Here is an 18682-nt window from a genome sequence, read left to right on the forward strand (position 1 = left end):
ACCTGTGCTCCCCCGCCCTGGGTGCGTCCTTCCCGGGGATGCTGTGATACAGAACACCTGTGCTGCCCCCACCCTGGGAGGGTCCTTCCCGGGGATGCTGTGATATGGAACACCTGTGCTGCCCCGGCCCTGGGAGGGTCTTTCCTGCAGACCTCAAGGTGCTTGCCATCTGGGGCACCTCCTGTTATGGCTGAATTGTGACCCCCAAAAGAAGCTGTCTTGGAGCCCTAACCCCCAGTACCTCCGAATGTGACAGTTTTTGAAACTCAGGCCTTTAAAGAGGCGACTAAGGTTAAACAGAGACATTGCGTGGGCCCTGATCCAATGTGACCGGTGTCCATATTAGAAAGGGGATGTGAACGCCCACGCAGGGAGGGAGAACGCCACGTGGATGTGAAGACCACACCCCTGCCTGGGAGGGAGGCCGGGAGCAGCTCCTTTCCCTGCAGGCTCCGAGGGCCGGCCTTGCGGACACCATGATCCCTGATTTCCGGTCCTCAGCAGTAAGACAGGGCCTGTTTCTGTTGTCTAAGTCCACAGTCTGGGTCTTTTGTCTTCACTGCGGAGCTGGGGTGGGGTGGGCAGTGGCGTGTCCATATTGGGCCACATTGTATCACATTCAACAGGGACCTGGCGCTTCCGGAAGCTTCTTCAGTCCATGAAACATCGCACCCCGGGAGGCTCCAAAACACAAAGCGTGAGAAATGCTGCCCACTGACGTCAGGCTGAGGCTGGGGCCACCTCAGCCGTGCTCAGGGCTCTGCAGAGTTCGAAGCCCCAAGTATTCAGCCATGGGGTCCCCTTCCAGCCACAGCTCGCGATGCGCAGAGATGCATGGAGACACAGGGACAGCGAGCAGTCCCATGGGGACCTGGGCTAGGTGATGTCCCAGGATCCTCCTGGCAGCTCCTTACAGAGTCTGTTTGCTGGGCCTGCGCTGGGACTGGGGTGGGTGGACGAGTGCCCCCCACGTTCCCCAGGCAGTCACGTTCACCTGGAACCTGACTGAGCGCGTGACCTTATGCGGAAAAATCGTCTTTGCAGATGTGATGAGTGATCTGAGAAGAGATCATCCTGGAACAGGGTGGGCCCTAAACCTGCTGACAGGTGCATTTAGAGGAGAAGATGACACAGAGAAGGCCACCTGCAGAAGAGACAGAGACAGGCATGGCACTCCCAGGACCACCTGGAGCCCCGGGAGCCACTGGGGCAGGAAGGACCCTCCTCAGAGCCCCGGGGGAGCACAGCCCGTGTGGATTTTGGGTTCCTGGCCTCTGGAGCTGGGGGAATAAACTTCTATGTTTTCAGCCTCTTGGTGTGTGGTCATTTCTTGCAGCAGCCCCCACGGAGGCAAACAGGTGCCACATGTGCCCCCAATTTGGGAGATGACAGAGACCTGGGGAGGGTCCAGAGAGATGACCCTGGGGTTGAGGCAGAGTTAGAGCTTAACAGACACAAACTGTAAGGTGAGCGTGGCGGGGAGCGGAGGCACAGCCGCTGATCCACTGTGGGGGTGGAGGGGACACAGGGGTATCAGTGAGAACCAGCCCTGGGACAGGCCTACGCTGACAGACACTGCAGCATTTGGGGATGACAAATTGCTGACTTTTTTCGTTTTTTGTTTTGTTTTTTAAATAAAGGGGTGACTTCATCTGTGAGGGCAGATAAACGGGCCCAGCATGGTCAGGCTGCGAGCAGGCCGTGAGATCTCCCCCAGGTGGAGGCAAGGCTTGTTTTACATCTGGAGAGATCTGGCAGCACCAGCACCCCTTCCCCAAGGCCACACGGATCTCAGAATTGAGCCCCCAAAGCTGGGCTCTGGCTCCTCTCCCCACGTCCTCCACCGAAGCGCGGTCCCCACACAGCTCCTCCGTGGAATCGGAGGTCTCACCTCTCAGTGAATGGATGCCCCAGCCCCAGGCTCCTTGGGACGAATGCAGGCAGCTGCTGTAAAGAATCCCGCTGGGTGGCGGGGTGCTGACACCCGCTGTGCACACTGAGCGCCAGCTGTGTACCAGGCACTGTCCCAGGCCTCACAGTAGGGGAAGAAGGCGCGGGGGGGTCAGTCGTTTGCTCAAGGCCACACAGCCCGCCGGTGGCAATGAGGATGCAGCCCCGGCAGTCTGGCCCCAGAGCTGACAGTCTGCGTCACAGCTGCCTTCTGACACCTATTGAAAGAGCCGTGCACACTCGTGTGGCACTCATGTGCGTCTGCTGTTGATCTTGGACGCTGCTGTGAGACTGTTTGAGGCTGTATTTGGAGGCCTCGGACAGCAGAGATTCCACAGCAGTCATTCCTGGGGCCTGCTCCCTGGGTGCCCGTGGCCACACCCGGGGCTTTATTTACAGTGCCAACACCTATGCACGAGCTGGCAGGCCAGGCTGGTTTGGGACCTGCTGTGTCAGAAAGGGAGTATGCGTGGAAGGAAGCGGAGACTTTTGTACTATAAGAGCAACACTCCCCACCTCCCCGAGGGGCAGAGAGCCACCCGCTGCCACCCACAAGCCACAGGCTTGCCACTGAAGTGAGCTGTCGCAAGGATGACGTCCCAGGAGCATTTTTAACACAAGAACTCGAATGCCAGGAATCGAGTGGAAAAGACAGGAGCAACAGCCCCGGGGTGGGACTGGTGAGGAGGGGCCCTGGCTCCGCCGCTCAGCAGCCCGGAGGATCTCCACCGGCCGCTGAAACAGAAAGCAACCTCAGAGACCTGGAGTAGTACAGGCCAGGCTCAGAGCTACCCAGACTCCCCAGGCAGCATGTGGGCGTGTTTCCCTCGCGTCGTTTTTCTTAGTGCACGCACACAGAGCCAAGAAGTACTCTGAGGGCTGCCTGGAGGTCAAGGTCCACACACACGCACACACATGCCCATGCAGACACATAAATAGCAGAAACTTGACCTCATTTCTGGGCTGGGCCAGAACATCAAGGGAAGGAGCCTCAACGGGGCCAAGGAAGGAACAGCCTGACGTGGGCAAGGGAGAGCTCAGACAGAGGTGCCGCCTGGCTGCAAATGCTGGGACAGGGGTGGCGGGCTGGGGGGCGGGTCGGATTCACCAGCACTTCTGCAAAGGGTCTGATGAGGTCCTGGGATGCTCAGTGGTGGGCAAACCCATGTAAACCATTGCGGACCAAGACACTGGTTTGGTCCGTGAAATACCCACTCAACGCCCGGATACTGGGTTTGCCTTGTACACGCAGTGTGTTCAGCCCTGGCCTCAGGACCAGATGCTGGGGTCAAAGCAGGTAAGGGGGAGGTTCCCATCTGCACAGCTCTGAGAGGAAGCCAGATTGCTAAGCTTCGTGATCAGCAATGGCCACAGAGAAACAGAAGGACTTCCTTCTTGAAAATGAAAGCCGCAACTGAGAAAGAACAGGTAGTTGCAGGGGTCCAAACAGCTCCAAGCCGAAGGCTGTTTTACCTGAATTAAAAGCTCTGACATAAATATGTAAAGCTCAGTCGAAAGTCACCTATTAAATTAAAAAATTTAAATCCGCAAATTTAAAATCCTATTTTAAATATTAGCCATGTGGCTTCTGGCAGATGCCCATCAGACGGCCGCACACGATGAGAATTACGCGGCACCACTCAGCTCACCAGCTGTGCACCTCCAGGGGCTTCCGTTGGGGCCTGGTTCTGACGTCTTTCTGAGATCCAGCAGCAACCTGGCTTCAGGCCAGCCTCCCCTTATCTGAATCTGTACTTGCCCTCATGCAAGCGGCACGCATGTGACAGTACCCATTCCATCTTCGTCATGCCCAAGAGTTTCAGCTCTGGGTTTTCTTCTGAAGCTGAAAATCTCTGGGAGGCCATTTCCCCCTTCAACAGTGGCGTCTAGATTGGAAAGGGGAGGGTGGGCGTTCCATGACTCAGGGGCTAAAGGACAACAGAAGCAAATATAAAAGCTGGCTCTGATGGGGCATCTGCCTGACTCGAGCCGTCACCAGGAGACGGGTGGGTTGCTGAGTGACGCAGGGCAGGCGACACTCCTGAACTCTCAGGGTGATGAGGACAGTCCCACGTTCATGCATTTTCCAAAGGAAGTTTCTGGGATTGTACCAAGACCTCACATGGATACGTCTTAAGCACTGGAATTTACTTAGTGTGCCGTTCTGAGCTGGTGAGCCAGAGGGATGAGAACTCTGCCTGGAGAAGTGGGTGCCCAACATGTGTGTCAATGCTTGGCCTGGACCTGGAGTCCTTGCTGAATATGCTGTGCAGGACTCACAGTTCAGGGCTAGCGTTTGGCACGAAAACCAGCCCAACGTGGGACATGAAAGCATCTTAGCTGCAGCAGCCGAGTCCAGCAATGTGGACAGCCAGACGCATGCTTGGTGGAGGCAGCCAGTGGCCCCGTCCTGGTCTCAGGAATCAGTTCCCTCAAGGACAATGCTGCTGGGGCCCATGAGGACCATCCAGGCCACTCACATGTGGCTTTCCTTCTGGGATCTGCTAGCTCCTGAGATGGCCAAGGCAGATAAGCTCATGGCTCAGTGAGAAGGTGAACGTCGCCTCGGTGTTCGCTGCTAATGGTGCCTGGAGTAATGCTGTCTGGTCCGCGTTAAGGTGGGCAGCTCGGCGGCCCACACCTTTGGTTTCTTGGTCTCAGGCCCATTGTGGATGAGCTGGTGTGGGGTGGGGCAAGGGAGTTTCAGGAGCTGGAAGGGCCTCATGGCAGGTAGAGGCCGCCTGGCCCCCGGACCGGCCCCGCCAAGGGGAACAGGACATTGCAGCTGGGCTCAGGGAAGCAGGGAGGCAGGGAGGCCTGCCCTTTTGATTCTTCTTTCTGGCACCCTGTGTGTGCCTGTGTATGCACGGCTGTGTAGGTGCGTGTACACAGGCACATGTGCCTATAGTTTCTTTCCACTTGGAATTGGTTTTGAGAAAAAGGTGCGTTAGCTTCCCAAGCTGGTCCGTGTACCGGTGAGTGATGGGGCCTCATCCTTGTCCCAGAGCCACACCCTCAGCTTCCCCGGAAAAGGCAGCGGCTTCTTCTGATGCATGGACACAGCCCCCACTATGGGGCTGGGGAGGGAGCTGCAGGCAGCCTTGACCCCAGACCAAATTCAAAGGACCTGCCTCTTCCAAAGGCCTCCTTCCAAGGGCCACGGGGACCTCATGACTGTCCTCTCATCCCAAGCTGGCTGCAAGGGTGGGCTGGTGTATATGCAGATGAGACTGCTCCGCTGATGTGGCCAGGCGCAGGTGAACCCCGGTGCTGCAGATGAGGAGTTTGCAGGTGGGGTGATGTTGAGAGGCAGCTGTGGAAGGCCGGGCAGTGGCAGCCAGGTGGCAGAGGAGGGAGTGGGGGACCCGGGGCAGGGATGGGTCAGCCATGGAGTGCAGGAGACCACACCCGCGGGAAGGACAGGCCAGCGGCCAGGCTGCTCTGGCTCCTGTCAGCCTCCCAGCTCCAGTCCACTGTCATCCTCATCTGAACACCTTGACTGCATCTAACACCAGGGCATCTGCTTCCTGTCTTCTGCGGGGCCCACTGTACAGCCTCTGATGCCATGTGCGATGGTCTCAGGGTCAGGGCCAAGAGCACTGTAATGGTGAATTTCATGTGTTAACCTGAGTGGGCCCTGGGTGCCTAGACATTTGGCCCGGCGTCGTTCTGGGTGTGCTGTGAGTGTTTCCAGGTGAGATTAGCATGTGAAGGGATGGTCCTCCGCAGGGTCGTGGGCCCCATCCAATCAGGTGGGGGCCTACAAAGAGCCAAAGGCTGAGTGAGAAGGGCCTCCTCCGGTGACTGCTACAGCTGGGACCTTGGTCTTTTCCTGCCTTTGGGCTTGGACTGAAACGCCAGCTCTTCTTGGATCTCCAGCCTTCAGGCTGGAACCTGCAGCAGTGTTTCTCCAGTTCTTGGGCCTTCAGACTCAGACTGGACCGAAACCATCAGCTCTCCCGGGCCTTCAGCTTGCCAACCACAGGTCTCGGGACTCCCCATTCCATAAGTGCGTGAGGCAGGTCTTCAGGATAAATCTCTTTCCACCTATCCTGTTGGTTGTGTTTCTCTGGATAACTTAGACGAATACAAGACAGTCCTTCCATGCTTTGGCACCCACTTCCTAACACCTGCTGTGCGGGAAACCTGGGCTTCAGGGAATCCCAGGACACCGTCGCACCCGTGAGGAGCCCAGCGGCAGTCACTCGAGAGCAGGGCGCGAAAGCTGCCCGTGGCTGTGAATCAGAACCACCTGGGCTGCAGAGACCGGCGGGGACAAGAGGCACGGACGGAACCTGGAGTCAACTCCAGGTGCCATCCAAGGCCCTGGGAGCCGGGCTTCGGGAGGAAGCTCTGACAGAACGCCACTGCCGTTGCTGTCCCGGAACCTTCTGGAGGCCTGAACCAGCTGAGCTCTCCTGTGCACACACAGTCACTGAAATCTGCCCCATCAAGGGAGGAGGGTCCATCACCTCCACGGAGTAGGGCCCTCTCCCATGGCCTTGCACTCCTGACGGCTGCTCCAGAATGAAGGACAAGGTGTCCCCCGGGGCTCTAGCCAGACGGCCCCCACACAGCCGGCAGGTGGGAAGGAGCCCCTGGAAGCAGAGCCTGCCCGTGTGCCCAGGCCCGGAACCCTGACTGGTGGCCCTGCCTGCAAGCCACTCCAGGCCCCCTGTGGCTGCCCCACCCTGGGACACCCACTCACCTCTGGGCCTGTCCTTTCCCTGCCGCCCTGATGCCTCCATCCATGGGAGAACATCTGAGGCCGGAGGAAGCCGAGCGGAGCCTTAGGTGGCTCTCAGCCCGAGAGAAACACAAACCACCCCGCCCCTCCTGTGCATGGAGAGAGCCGGCTGCCCTTTCCCTGGGAGTTTAGCCCCCTCAGGCCCTGTCCCTGCTCTAACCCACAACAACCCCACAGGGGAGGAAGGGGAAAGTTGCTGCCAGAGGCCTTGGCAGCCAGGGCGTGAATTAGGCCAAGGCGATCAGCCGGGGGATAATGTGTCCCTGGAGCCTCCGGCCGAGGGCAGGCCTGGGGAGGGTGTACGCATGCGTGTGCACCTGTGTATGTGTCTGTGCCCGCTCTTTTAGGAGGAGGCCATGGGGGCCAGAGTTCTCTTCCAATTTCCTCATGCTGGCCTGGTCAGTCAGCTGCATCCCCGGGATAAGAGGTCGACTCCTCTGCTAGGGTCTTTTAGAGGTGAATCCAGCTGACCTCTGCCTCCCCCTCCTCTCAAGCCAGGACAGTGGCCTGTGAGGAGCCAGTGGCCACGTGTGGGTAGTTGACACGGCCTGGCTTCTGGGAACTGGGGTGCCAGCCTGTATCCCCATGTGCGGGCAGCTGACACAGCCCAGCCTGTGCCACTTCTAGAAGCCTACCTACTTCCCCAGGCCCCATCCACTTACTTCCCAGTCTGGCTCTCTGCAAAGCGCTCTCAGCGCAGCATGTGGAAAGGACGCAGCATCTCTGAGAGACCTATTTTAAGCCTGCCAGCCCCTGGGCCTGACCTGCCTGACTTACTGTGGCCCAGCAAATGTTCCCAGGGAGACCTGGAGCTGGGCTGGGTGGGTAGCACCCCCTCCACATTAGGGGATGTCCCAGGCCCAGCTTCCAGGCCCCACTCAGAATTTGGAGGCCAGGCAGGGCCACAGGGTCTCGGTTCTTTCTCTTCAGATTCCAGCCCAGGCACTACCTGACAAAGCCGAGTCCCTCCTCCTGGCGCCTGACGGCTCTGCGGCTGCCCTGAGCCCGCTCCCCACACCGTCCTCAGCCACCTCCCCTGCCACACCAGCCCCCTGTGACACCTGGGACTCTCTCCTCTGTCTCCAAACTCACACCAGGGTCTCTTCCTCAAGCTGGGTGAATGGATGAAGGGAGCTTTCACTTCTTTAGGTTGAGGCACAGACTCTGGCAGCAGCATCTGGGGGCCTCAGCTGTGCCTGGTGCACCCCAATTTGCATACCTGGTGACCTCGCATAGGCGCGCAGTCAGGAAGCCATTGCTTTGCATGGGGCTGACAATGAAGGACTGTCTGAGTGAGAGGGAGCCGGGGCGCGGCAGCAGGGCGGGCCCAGACGGACCCGTCCCTCAACCTGGAGGTCCCTGCTTGCGCCCAGTCTCCGCCTACTGAACCTGGGTGTGCAGGTTTACTCTTCCTTCCGACTCATCATCCCATCCATGGAACTAAAAGCTTCCTGCCATTTGAGGGCATGTTTGAGAAGAAGAGAGAGGCTGTCTCCAAGCCACGCAGGTCATGGGGTGGGGGGGGGGGGCCTCTCTCTGCCTCAGTTTCCCCCCATAACAGAGACATCATGAGAATGGGAATGAGCCACTGAGCGTCCTACTCAAAGTGGGCCCAGTCAGCACTGGAGTTCATGGGAAACAGACTCAGAATGGAAATCCATCCTGTCCGGCCCCGGAGCCCCGCAGGCCCTGCCTGCCGCAGATGTGCACAGCTGCCCTGGCCTCCTCAGCCTCCTTCCACGGTTGCAGTGAAGTGGCTTGCCTTGCCCATGCTCAGGACCCCCACTGTGCCTCGGCTACTGGTGAGTGAAGGTGTAAGTGATGCCACAACTCAGGTTTTCCTGTATGTGGGGGTCCCCTTCACAGACCCGTGGTATTCACAGCTCTCCTTGTTCTCTGGGGAAGGGGAAAGGACCTCCCGGTTCTCAGGCTAGTCCTTGGGCACAGAGCCTGCTTCCCAGCCTGCTGTGCAGAGCAGCCAGGGCCCTGGGACTCCTGAGGGTGAAGGTGAGGAGGTGGGGGATGCCCATGACCTCCCTCCTCCAGGAGAACCCCGTGCACCACAGGAGGCAGGGCAGGTGGTGGGAGGGAAAAGTGGGCAGCTCAGAGGGCCCGCCAGCAAAGGGGCTCAAATCTGACCGCCCACCTGTGGGAGAGACAAGACCCAGAAGGGCCCTCGGGGGCTTGAGAGGCTGTGGGGTGCAGGTTGTGTCCGGATGAGGGACCTGCCTGGCACAGCTGGGCCACTCTCCTTCCAGGTGGCCTCCTAGGCCCATGGGTCCAAGTATCAGGTCCGAAGTGTCTCCCGAAGGGCAGAGCCCAGTGGCAAATGCAAGGCCCCAAGTGAGCCTGGGGCAGACTGGACACCACATGCCACCCAGCAGACTGGACACCACGTGCCACCCAAGCACCCCAAGCTCTCCCTGTGGCTCGGACCAGAGGGGCAATGCCTCAGGTCCCCCCAAGTCTTGCCAGATTTAAAACAAACACCAAGAAAAGGTCTGTGGGCAGGAGGGGCCTGGGTGCACACGTCAGGGAGAGGAATCTGGGTTCTCTGGCATCCATAAGCGACCCCAGCCAGTGGTGGCAAGTCTCACGCTACGCTTGGGCTACACAGGGAGCGGCTTCTGCAGAAGGCATGTGGTTTTAAAAAGCAGACACTTTCCCCCAGAAATGTAGTCCCAAGGTCTAATTCTGTGTGATGCTGGTGGGAAAAGAATTGAAGGGTGGGAGACAGCTGGAAACCCCAGCATCTGAGGACAGCAGGTAGCCTGAAGGGCTGGCAGAGGCCAGAGAAGGAAGCAGGGTCCCCAGGACCAGTTTGTTCTTTGTGGCCCCAGTCTGCTTCCTCTGCAGAGACCCACAGGAGGACAAGCCCAGAGTCTGTTGTCCCAGAAGCAGGGCCAGTTTCCTCCCCACACCCCTAGCAGGGCCAAGGCTCCGAGGTACCCAGAACTTGTTAACCTAGCATGTGAGTTGCTGGCGCCTCCCTCCCTGTTCAAGGATGCAATCCCCATGCACCTGTGGTTCCAACAAGTGGGCAAGACCCAGATCCTGCCTGAAGTCAGCTGACACTCAGCAAGCTTGCTGGGGGCCAGACAGTGGTCCGTGTCCCAGAACGAAAGCGACAGCAAGGTCCGAGGACTGTCCCATGTCCCTGTCCAAAAGCCAACAGTGTGCACCTCGCCGCTTGTGAAAGAGGCAGTCACGTGGCAAGTGAGGGAACGTTTTGTGGCCTCTGTCCACAGCCTGCTGGAGGAAGCAGGAGGACTGGCCTGGCGTGGCTCCCTCCCGGCCAGGTGCTCCGAGGGCCCCGCTCCCTCCTGCCCCCAGCACCAGGCTGCATGCTGACTTTTCTGTGGCTCATCTCTGACCACCTACAACCAACCGCTGGGGAGAGCACCAGGACCCAACATGTTCTGGTCGACCAGTCCAGGAAGCCAGGAATGTATATTGGCTCAGCAGTACCCGCCCCAGAAATGGATTAACACTCATGGAGACATCCAGATCAAGGACCTTGTAGGCATGATACTAAATTTGATAAGTTAACTTTTCATTCTACAATGGGCTGAGAAAAACTTTGCCATTTGGCAGTCAGACCAACCTGGAACCAAAACTGCAATGGGGTTTGGTCAAGCCAAGGGGCCCATCAGAGCCCTGAGGAGAGCCAGTCTCTCTGGGCTTAGTCACTAGAGTCACTTGCTCTAGCAAGGAGAGCACGTCCATCCACCTGGCCACCCTTCACCTGGCCCAGCCTGCCCTGCCTGCCACGTGCCCAGCCAGTTCTCCACCATGGTAGGGACTTGCCCAGCACCTGCTTTAGGGGCCACACCCACAGATTAAGTCATGGCCACTCGGGAGGGAAGCTCCCTCATGAAGAATTTTCCAGGCACCACCTGCTGACCTTGCCCAGCAGGAAGGCAGGACATAGCCTGCCAAGTGCAGTCAGGGCAGCCTGACCGGCACATTACCATGTCCGGCACATTCTAGCAGTCAACACCTAGCCCCGGCTGTCACTGTCTCTGTCATTATTACCAGATTCACAAGTGGAACCGGCTAAGACCAAGGAGCTGTCCTCTGAGATCCATTTGCTCTGCGCTGCTGGGAATGAAAACCTCGCTGACACCGGGCTCCACAGAGCCAGTTTCTGATTAGATGGAGGTAACCCAAGTTCCAAAAACCACAGCTGAGGAGCAGCAGCTGACAAGCAGGTTGCATCGATGTGGAAAACTACCGCGTTCCAGCCGCCTCCAGACAGAAACAGGACGCACAGCCTGGTCCCGCGGCAGCTCCAAAGAGGGCCTTGCACGCCAAGCGGGGTACCCCCCAGCCTGAGGGTTCACCAACCACGCAGACCACATGGAAACCTCGCTGAGCTTCTCTCTCCCCTCGGGGCGCCAATGAGGGAGGCGGTTTCTCCCTTGGAAGTAGAAGTGGGATCTGCTCCCGGTTCCCGGTCTAGGGCCGGTCTAGGGCAGCTAAGCCTGCCTGCTCCTTCCTTTACATCCTCCCTGGCCAGGGGCGCCCAACAGCAACGCGAGGGCACCCGACCTTCTGCCTGCACCTGGGGGGCGCCCGAGTTCCCCCAAGCCAAGGCCAAGACGTCGCGTGGTGGGGCAGGGAAAGGGGCACTGCCGCTGCTGGAAACCAGCCCCGTGCGCTCCGCCCGCGCTACCCATCTGGAGGTGTCTCGAGCGCCTCTGGCGCGAACAAAGCCCGGCCGCCCCCGAGAAACTTCCGTGCATGAAGGTTTCCTCCTTGACTCGGCAGCGGCGGCCGCCGCAAGTGGTTGACTCCGCAACCCTGGAGCTCCGCGGAGGCGCGTCCGTCCCCAGCCAGACCTGTGGGGCCTGCACCTGCGCGCGGTCCGGGCCACCTGCCCAGGTCACCCGCCCCCGCCACTCCGACAGTCCCCGCCAGGGCCCCAGCCCCTACTCACCCGCTTCCTCCCCGCACCCGCTGCAGCGGTCCTCCTGCGGGCGACTCGGGAGCTCCTACCTGCGCAGCCGGCTGCGGGAAGCGGCCAATTTGGCCTCCGATTCCGCTCGGTCCTGCCCTCCCCCGCGGAGAGGCTCGGGGCGCTGAACCGGTGCCCAGGCCTCCCGCCCCGGCGCGCATCCCCCCGGCGCTCCAGCCCCCGCCCACGATGGCGGCACCTGCCGCGCTCCTACGCCACCGAGTCGGGCCCTGCGCACCCGCGCCTGCTCCCCGCTCCCTGCGCACTCACCGTCCTCTTCTCCAGGGCCTGGCCGCCGCGCAGCGCTGCGCTCCACGCTCTGGCCTCCCCGGCCGCCCGCGCCTCTTCATTCATCGGCTGGGGCCGCCCCCGCCGCAGAGGGAGGGGCGGGGTTTCCTGCGCGGGGTCCGCCTCACCCCCCACGGCCAATGGCAGCGGCGTCCGGGGCCCCGCCCCCCGAGGGCACAGAGGCGGGAACGCGCGGCGGGGTACCAGGGCGTCTCTCTCCCGAGCCCCGCCGCTTCCCGGAATCCCCGCTCCAGCTCCAAGGACCGGCATCGCTGCCGCAGCCGGGAAGCCGAGAACGCGCGGTGGCGACGCCGCCCCAGGCCACGCGGCGAGGCGGTTCCGAGCGGACTCGGGATTCGCTCCTGGGCGCTGTGGGGCCGAGTGGAACGAAGCCGCCGTTTTTCGGCTCCGCCCTTCGGAAAGGCCGCCGCGGGGTCTGGGCCACGTGGGACCCGCGGCGGAGGGGCTGGGGGAACGCCACGGGCGGCCCTGGTGAAGGTGCCCCCCGCCCCCGGCCTGACCCCTGGGTTCTGTTCCGGCACGCGCCCCGCCTGCGCGCACAGTGAGACCGGCGCCCTGACCTGGGAATCCAGGGTATCTCCAGCCCGTTGCCTTTTCCATAACACCATCCTCTTTTTCACGTTAGCACTGAGGGTGGAAGGCAGGGAGGTGCCGGCCACGTTCCCTTCCACAGAGGGAATTCCCTGTTGGAATTCCTACCCCGGCTTCCTGCCGTCTGTTCTGGAACACATTGCCCCAGGCCTCCGAGCCTCAGTTTCCTCGTTTGTAAAATGGGGGCCATGACAGAGCGTCCTCAAAGGGGATAAGACGGAAGAAGTTGGCTCATATCAGGGTTCATAATTGTTGCCGAGTATTAACAGGTAACCACAATCACACTCCACAAAGCTTCCCTTTTAGTGTCAGTGAAATTAATTTAAAAGAAGTTTCTGAAAGTCAAGTGTGTGTGTGTGTGAATCCTGAGATAAGTCAGGTAAGGGGGAAATGACCACCCCACGACCGCAGGCTGGTGAGGAAGTCCCAGCCACGGAGGCGGTGCTGCAGGACCTGGCCTGGTCGCATAGTGTGGGGGGTGGGTTCACCGTGGAGAGGCCAAGGAGGTGCTGAGGCTTGTGAGAAAAGGCCCACAACCCCATGCGGTTATTTATGAAATGGTTTTCCTTCCTCCAGGGCTGGGGGCTTGTGCCCACTCGCATCTGGTCCTGGGACCCCCTGGTGGTGTCCTCAGGGCTCCCGCTGTACCAGGCCGGCCTCTACTTCTGGAAAGAGATGCGAGGCCCACTGCTGTTGGGCATATCCGCTTCCATTCCTGACGCCGCCCTTTAAGAGAAAACGCTACCTGCAGTGTTCCCAGATGGAGAGAGTCCCTCCCAGAGGGTGAAGCACTGCCACAGGGGCTCACGGCCCTGCCAGGAGTGGAAGGTGCACATCCAGAAGTATTTCCCCTGCGAAGGAAGGGGGCTGAAAATCCCTGCAGACCTGGCCTCAGGTGCGGAGTCTGCGGGAGCAGCGTTTCCAGGCAGACCTGACAGAAGGTGCCTTTGAGGGGTAGTGAGCTCCCTGTTACAGGAGGCGTGTGAGCAGAGATAGCCCATCTTCTGGTGATGATGCTGGAGAAGCACTTCAAATGTCAGAAGCATGATTGGACTCTGTTTCCAAAACTCACTTCTGGATTCTATCCCCTCAAAACATTATTTACACAATGTTTTTCCTTTAAACAATTCACGTATTTGGTTAAAAGGGTAAGTTTGTTTTTAAAAAGGTCAGTGTCAATTACCACAAAGAGGTTACCATAAAAATCGATAAAAAGAAACAAAATGGTATTAAACTCTAGCCAAATATTGCTGCCTGTGGAGTGTTCCCGGCCTCAGACCTGCCTTAGACCCCACCAGGCATTCTTTGGGATTCCTGCATAGGCACCATTGGAAATGTAAATCCAGAGCAAACATTTCAGGTACATTCATGCAAACACAGGCCCTCAGTCCTGTCCTCAAAGGCAAACCCTGGTGCCCAAGCTCCCCAAGAGGCTCCTAGGAGCGCCAGGAGGCCTTCACCCAGGCCACACCTGTGCGAGCTGCCGGAAGGGTCCTGCCGCAGGCCATCAAGGTGATCTGCAGGTCTGGCCCAGCTCCAGGCCCCACATGGTGGGGTCCATCTGCACCAGTTTTCGGGAGCCGACTCTGTCGTGACTCTTGCCCTAGAGGACTCAGGGGGTCAGCTACAGAGCACAGCAGTGTCTTGGAACAAGGGCAGCCTGATTATGTGCCCTGGAACATACTGAACTCAATAAGTTCTATCCCAGCAGGGCTTTTTTTCTTTCTTTTCTTTTTTTTTCTTTTTTGAGAGGAAATAATTAAAAGAAAAAGAAAGCAAGAACCCCCGGCTCCCCTGTGGCCTTGCAGGGCTGTACGGCTGCCTGTCAGCGCGCTTCAGGAGGCTCGGAACAGGTGCCGCATGTTCATTGGCCACTTACTGTTCTCTGACATCATCTTTAGAGGCACCCCAAAGAGCTGAAAGGTGGCAGCCTGTATTTCCTCCTCCCTCTCTATAGACATTGTCACTTGGAGGAAAACCGATCTGAAGACCAGAAGAGAAGTGTAGAGAGAGAAGAGAGAGAAACGTCAGGTCGAGGGACAGGTTGATGGCCAACCCAGAAACAGCGTGGGATCCCGATGCCTCCGCCTGGCGGGTCCAGCCTGGAACACACATCATTGCCGGCTCTGACCAGGAATGGTATCCAAAAAATGACCTCACTTAGCTATTACTACTTGATTAGGAGGATACTTAAAATCCTGTTAATATTTTTGTGGTTACTTCAATTTGTGGTCATATTTCATTTCTATTTTCTGTCAATTTGGTATGTGTCTTAGCTGACGCATTTGAAACTGCCTGTCCTTCCTTGACTTACAAAAAAAAATGGCCATTTCAGCCTCATGATAATGGACAAGTCTCAGAAATGATGAAAACATCGTTTAATTGTTTCATTATTTCAAAGTCTTAGACTGTGACCATGCAGGGGAGGCTCTCGAGAAAGTTTCTAACAATGATTTAAAGTTATGACTGCACTGCTTTGCATGAGAAAGAGGATTTTGCTGAAGCCTGAAGGCGATCGGGCTGCAGGCAAAACGTGGCTTGAAGTCCCCAGCTACAGAGTGGCACGTTTCAATCTGTTAAATGCTAAGTTCAGGTGAGGAGTTAGGATCATGGTGCGACCCAGTTGTGGGCTGGCGGCTGGCACACAGCTTAGCGAACAAGAGAAGCACAAGGCCGGAGTGGCCTTAGGAAAAACTCAGCCCAGGGTTGTCCAAATGTCTGCGATGGAGGAGTTACATGGGGGAATTAAGATTGTCAGGTTAGGGAAGGGCACAGGTGGCTGGGAGGCTCTTAGGTAGCAAAATTCCATGGATGATAGAAAGCATGTTCTCTCTTGGAAATCGTCAGTCCATGTCCCTCCTTGTCAGGACCCCCTTTGGAGCAGGGTGTGGCTGGAGGGCCCAGCTTGCTGGCCACGCCTTGGGCATGGCATTGCTTTTCCTGGGCTTCCGCTTCCTGCTCTTCCCGGTGATCTGTGTCCTGTGGGGCACACAGCAAGCCCTCCGTGGGACGAAGATCTTCGTCTTCTATCCACGCTGCTTTTCTCGCCTGCGATGTGACCTGAGGCACTGGCCCCGCTGAGCTGGGCCCTTGGCCAGTGCTGTACAAACACCATCCACCGTCTGGTGACAGCAGCCTAGCAATTGAGCAACAGAGTTCTCCCACTGTCCTCCTTCCTGCCGTCCTCCCTCTGCATCTCCCAGAGCAGGACGACTCCAGGGAGACAGACTCAATTCAATCTTTGTCTGTTTCAGAGAATCTGTCACCATTAAAAGCGGCCACCAGGGAATCTGATTCCATTGCACCAGGTCTCAGGTCTCAGGCGTTCTTCCAAAATGCTGGTGGATGGTGGCTTCTTGCCCTGGGATTATAGATGCCCAAATCAACCATATGTGAATAACACTGCATTTAACCTGCCGACAAAGAGTGGCCTTCTTGATGGTGGTGAAGGAAGTTTTGACCCAGGAGAACAGAGACCGTCATTCACAAGCACTAGGGTCCGGCGAAAGCACAGGCTTCAGCATCTGGACAGGCAGCTACATTATGGTATCATGTTCTCTTTAGAAGCCACCAACTAATTCCTGTGTGTTCAGAGCCTGCTGTTAGAGATTAGGTTTGGGGTAGAAAAAATTGGAATCTGGACTTCCCTGCCTGGCCAGACGGCCCTGAGCTCTGACACATGATTTGAGGACACCTGGAGTGCCCTGAGTTCCAGGGGACACATATCAGCCAAGTGGGGAAAAGGCCACTGAATGCCGGTGGCTCCGTGGCAAAGGCACATGGAGCTGCAGGAAGAGACGTGCTGCCCCCAGCACCGCAGAGCACCAGCCCTGTCCACACCCAGGGCCTTGGCTGCCCACAGCCTCTCTAGAAGGGTCATCTGAATTTCACTGGTGATCTACTTGTGAGGTCTTCTACATACACTCTTACAAAGAGGTAAACGTCTGCCAGCCTGAGGGCATCTGGAACTGCCTCGGTCTGCCTGGCTCCTGTGCCTGCCCACAGGTCTGGGGGTGGAGCTGTTCACAGGGCTCACTTGGCTGGGACCTCACATTCTGGAAGGGCCTCGCATTAGGTAAGTGATAACCTTAGCTTCCAGTACAACCGTGCATGCAGTCCCAGACCCGCCGAGGCACAGACCCGTCAGGTCTTCCGCTCTCATCCTGGCCCACCCAGCATGATTAGCAAGATTATATTGCATTGAGGGTGTTGACGGTAAAAGCGTTAAATGCAATCATTTGCATTGTTGGCAACTGTTTGCAGCCCTCTTTGAGCATTCATTCCCTCATGTTTCATTTGCTGGGACTTTGGCAAATGGAAGTGGGCAGTCCCTGTCCCCGCCTCCAGGGCCCTTGCCTTGGCACCTTCCCCACCAAGCTGACACCTCTGTGGGCCTCAGAGAAGCTAGGAGCTTTGGAGCTTTGTCCAAGGACATGGACACCCCACTGTAGCCTCACTCACTTGGGGGTGAAAGGAAGGTGACCTGCCGGGCCCTTTCAAAGTTCGCTGACAATGTGCAGAGCTCCCTGACCATGTGCAGGGTTCCGTGGCTGTGTGCAGAGCTCCCTGGCCGTGTGCAGAGCTCCCTGGCTGTGTGTGCAGAGCTCCCTGACCATGTGCAGGGCTCCCTGGCTGTGTGCAGAGCTTGCTGGATGTGTGCAGAGCTCGCCGGATGTGTGCAGAGCTCCCTGGATGTGTGCAGAGCTGATTGGATGTGTGCAGAGCTCCCTGGCTGTGTGCAGAGCTCCCTGGCTGTGTGCAGAGCTCGCTGGATGTGTGCAGAGCTCCCTGGATGTGTGCAGAGCTGATTGGATGTGTGCAGAGCTCCCTGGCTGTGTGCAGAGCTCCCTGGCTGTGTGCAGAGCTCCCTTGATGTGTGCAGAGTTCCCTAGCCATGTGCAGAGCTCCCTGGCCATGTGCAGAGCTCCCTGGATGTGTGTAGAGCTCCCTGGATGTGTGCAGAGCTGACTGGATGTGTGCAGAGCTCCCTGGCCATGTGCAGAGCTCCCTGGATGTGTGCAGAGCTCCCTGGATGTGTGCAGAGCTTGCTGGATGTGTGCAGAGTTCCCTGGCCGTGTGCAGATCTCCCTGGCCGTGTGCAGAGCTCCCTGGCTGTGTGCAGAGCTTGCTGGATGTGTGCAGAGCTCCCTGGCTGTGTGCAGAGCTCCCTGGCTGTGTGCAGAGCTTGCTGGATGTGTGCAGAGTTCCCTGGCCATATGCAGAGTTCCCTGGCTGTGTGCAGAGCTCCCTGGCTGTGTGCAGAGCTCCCTGGCCATGTGCAGAGCTCCCTGGCTGTGTGCAGAGCTCCCTGGCTGTGTGCAGAGCTCCCTGGTTGTGTGCAGAGTTCGCTGGATGTGTGCAGAGCTCCCTGACCATGTGCAGAGTTCCCTGACCGTGTGCAGAGCTCCCTGGCTATGTGCAGAGCTGACTGGATGTGTGCAGAGCTCCCTGGATGTGTGCAGAGCTCCCTGACCGTGTACAGAGCTCCCTGGCCATGTGCAGAGCTCCCTGGCCGTGTGCAGAGCTCCCTGGACGTGTGCAGAGATCCCTGAACGTGTGCAGAGATCCCTGGCCATGTGCAGAGCTCATTATTGGGGGACGTCAGGTGATAGAACCCAGAGGCACAAAAATAGGGATGCCCAGAGGTCCCTGAGATTCCTTCCTGAGTGGTGTCTGCTGTCCCTGGGGTCCTGTGACCCTGGAATTACCATGACCATGTCCATCTTGTGCCGACCTGCTCTGCCCTGGAACATGCTGCCCAGGGGCTGAGTGAACTGTCAAAGCTAGTGAGCAATATTTAAGCCTACACAGGGGCAAGGAATCTTCCAGAACTTTCTGTGATTAGATGCCATGCAGTCTGCATCCTGCAGGCAAGTCGGACCCTTTCCCATGTAGGGGACTCACAGATTTTTCATTTTCCCCGTCACAGGGTAGAAATGGGATTTTCTGGCTCACTGAGAGGCCTGGATGTTTTACTTAAACCCCAGGAACGTGGAGCTCTAGAGGAGATTAGATGAGCCAGCTCAATTTCCTGACCCCAGATGGTTTGTTCCATCTACAGGAAGGGGGTGGCCCCTGCTTACAGGGCCCAGGGCTGAGTCGGCCGGTGCGCACTGCCCCTCCCTGGG

The 18682-nt window shown here is 58.2% G+C and overlaps 1 protein-coding gene across 4 annotated transcripts in view; it reads right to left on the bottom strand.

The window, feature by feature from the left end:
• The window catches only part of SLCO4A1 (solute carrier organic anion transporter family member 4A1), a 44226-nt gene that overhangs the window by 17462 nt on the left and 8082 nt on the right, over positions 1-18682 (bottom strand). The window contains exon 1 of one of the 4 annotated variants that reach the window (XM_008011694.3): positions 11925-12044. The exons of 1 other annotated variant lie outside the window; for it this stretch is intronic. In XM_008011694.3, the coding sequence (XP_008009885.3) occupies positions 11925-12008 (84 nt within the window). In that variant the 5' untranslated portion in view covers positions 12009-12044. Of the gene's footprint in view, positions 1-11636; positions 11751-11924; positions 12046-18682 lie in introns of those variants that run through there. 2 more of the 4 variants (XM_037982573.2, XM_037982571.2) reach the window with 2 other exon arrangements.

The sequence above is a fragment of the Chlorocebus sabaeus genome, chromosome 2 (genome assembly GCF_047675955.1).
Source record: "Chlorocebus sabaeus isolate Y175 chromosome 2, mChlSab1.0.hap1, whole genome shotgun sequence".
Taxonomy (NCBI): domain Eukaryota; kingdom Metazoa; phylum Chordata; class Mammalia; order Primates; family Cercopithecidae; genus Chlorocebus; species Chlorocebus sabaeus.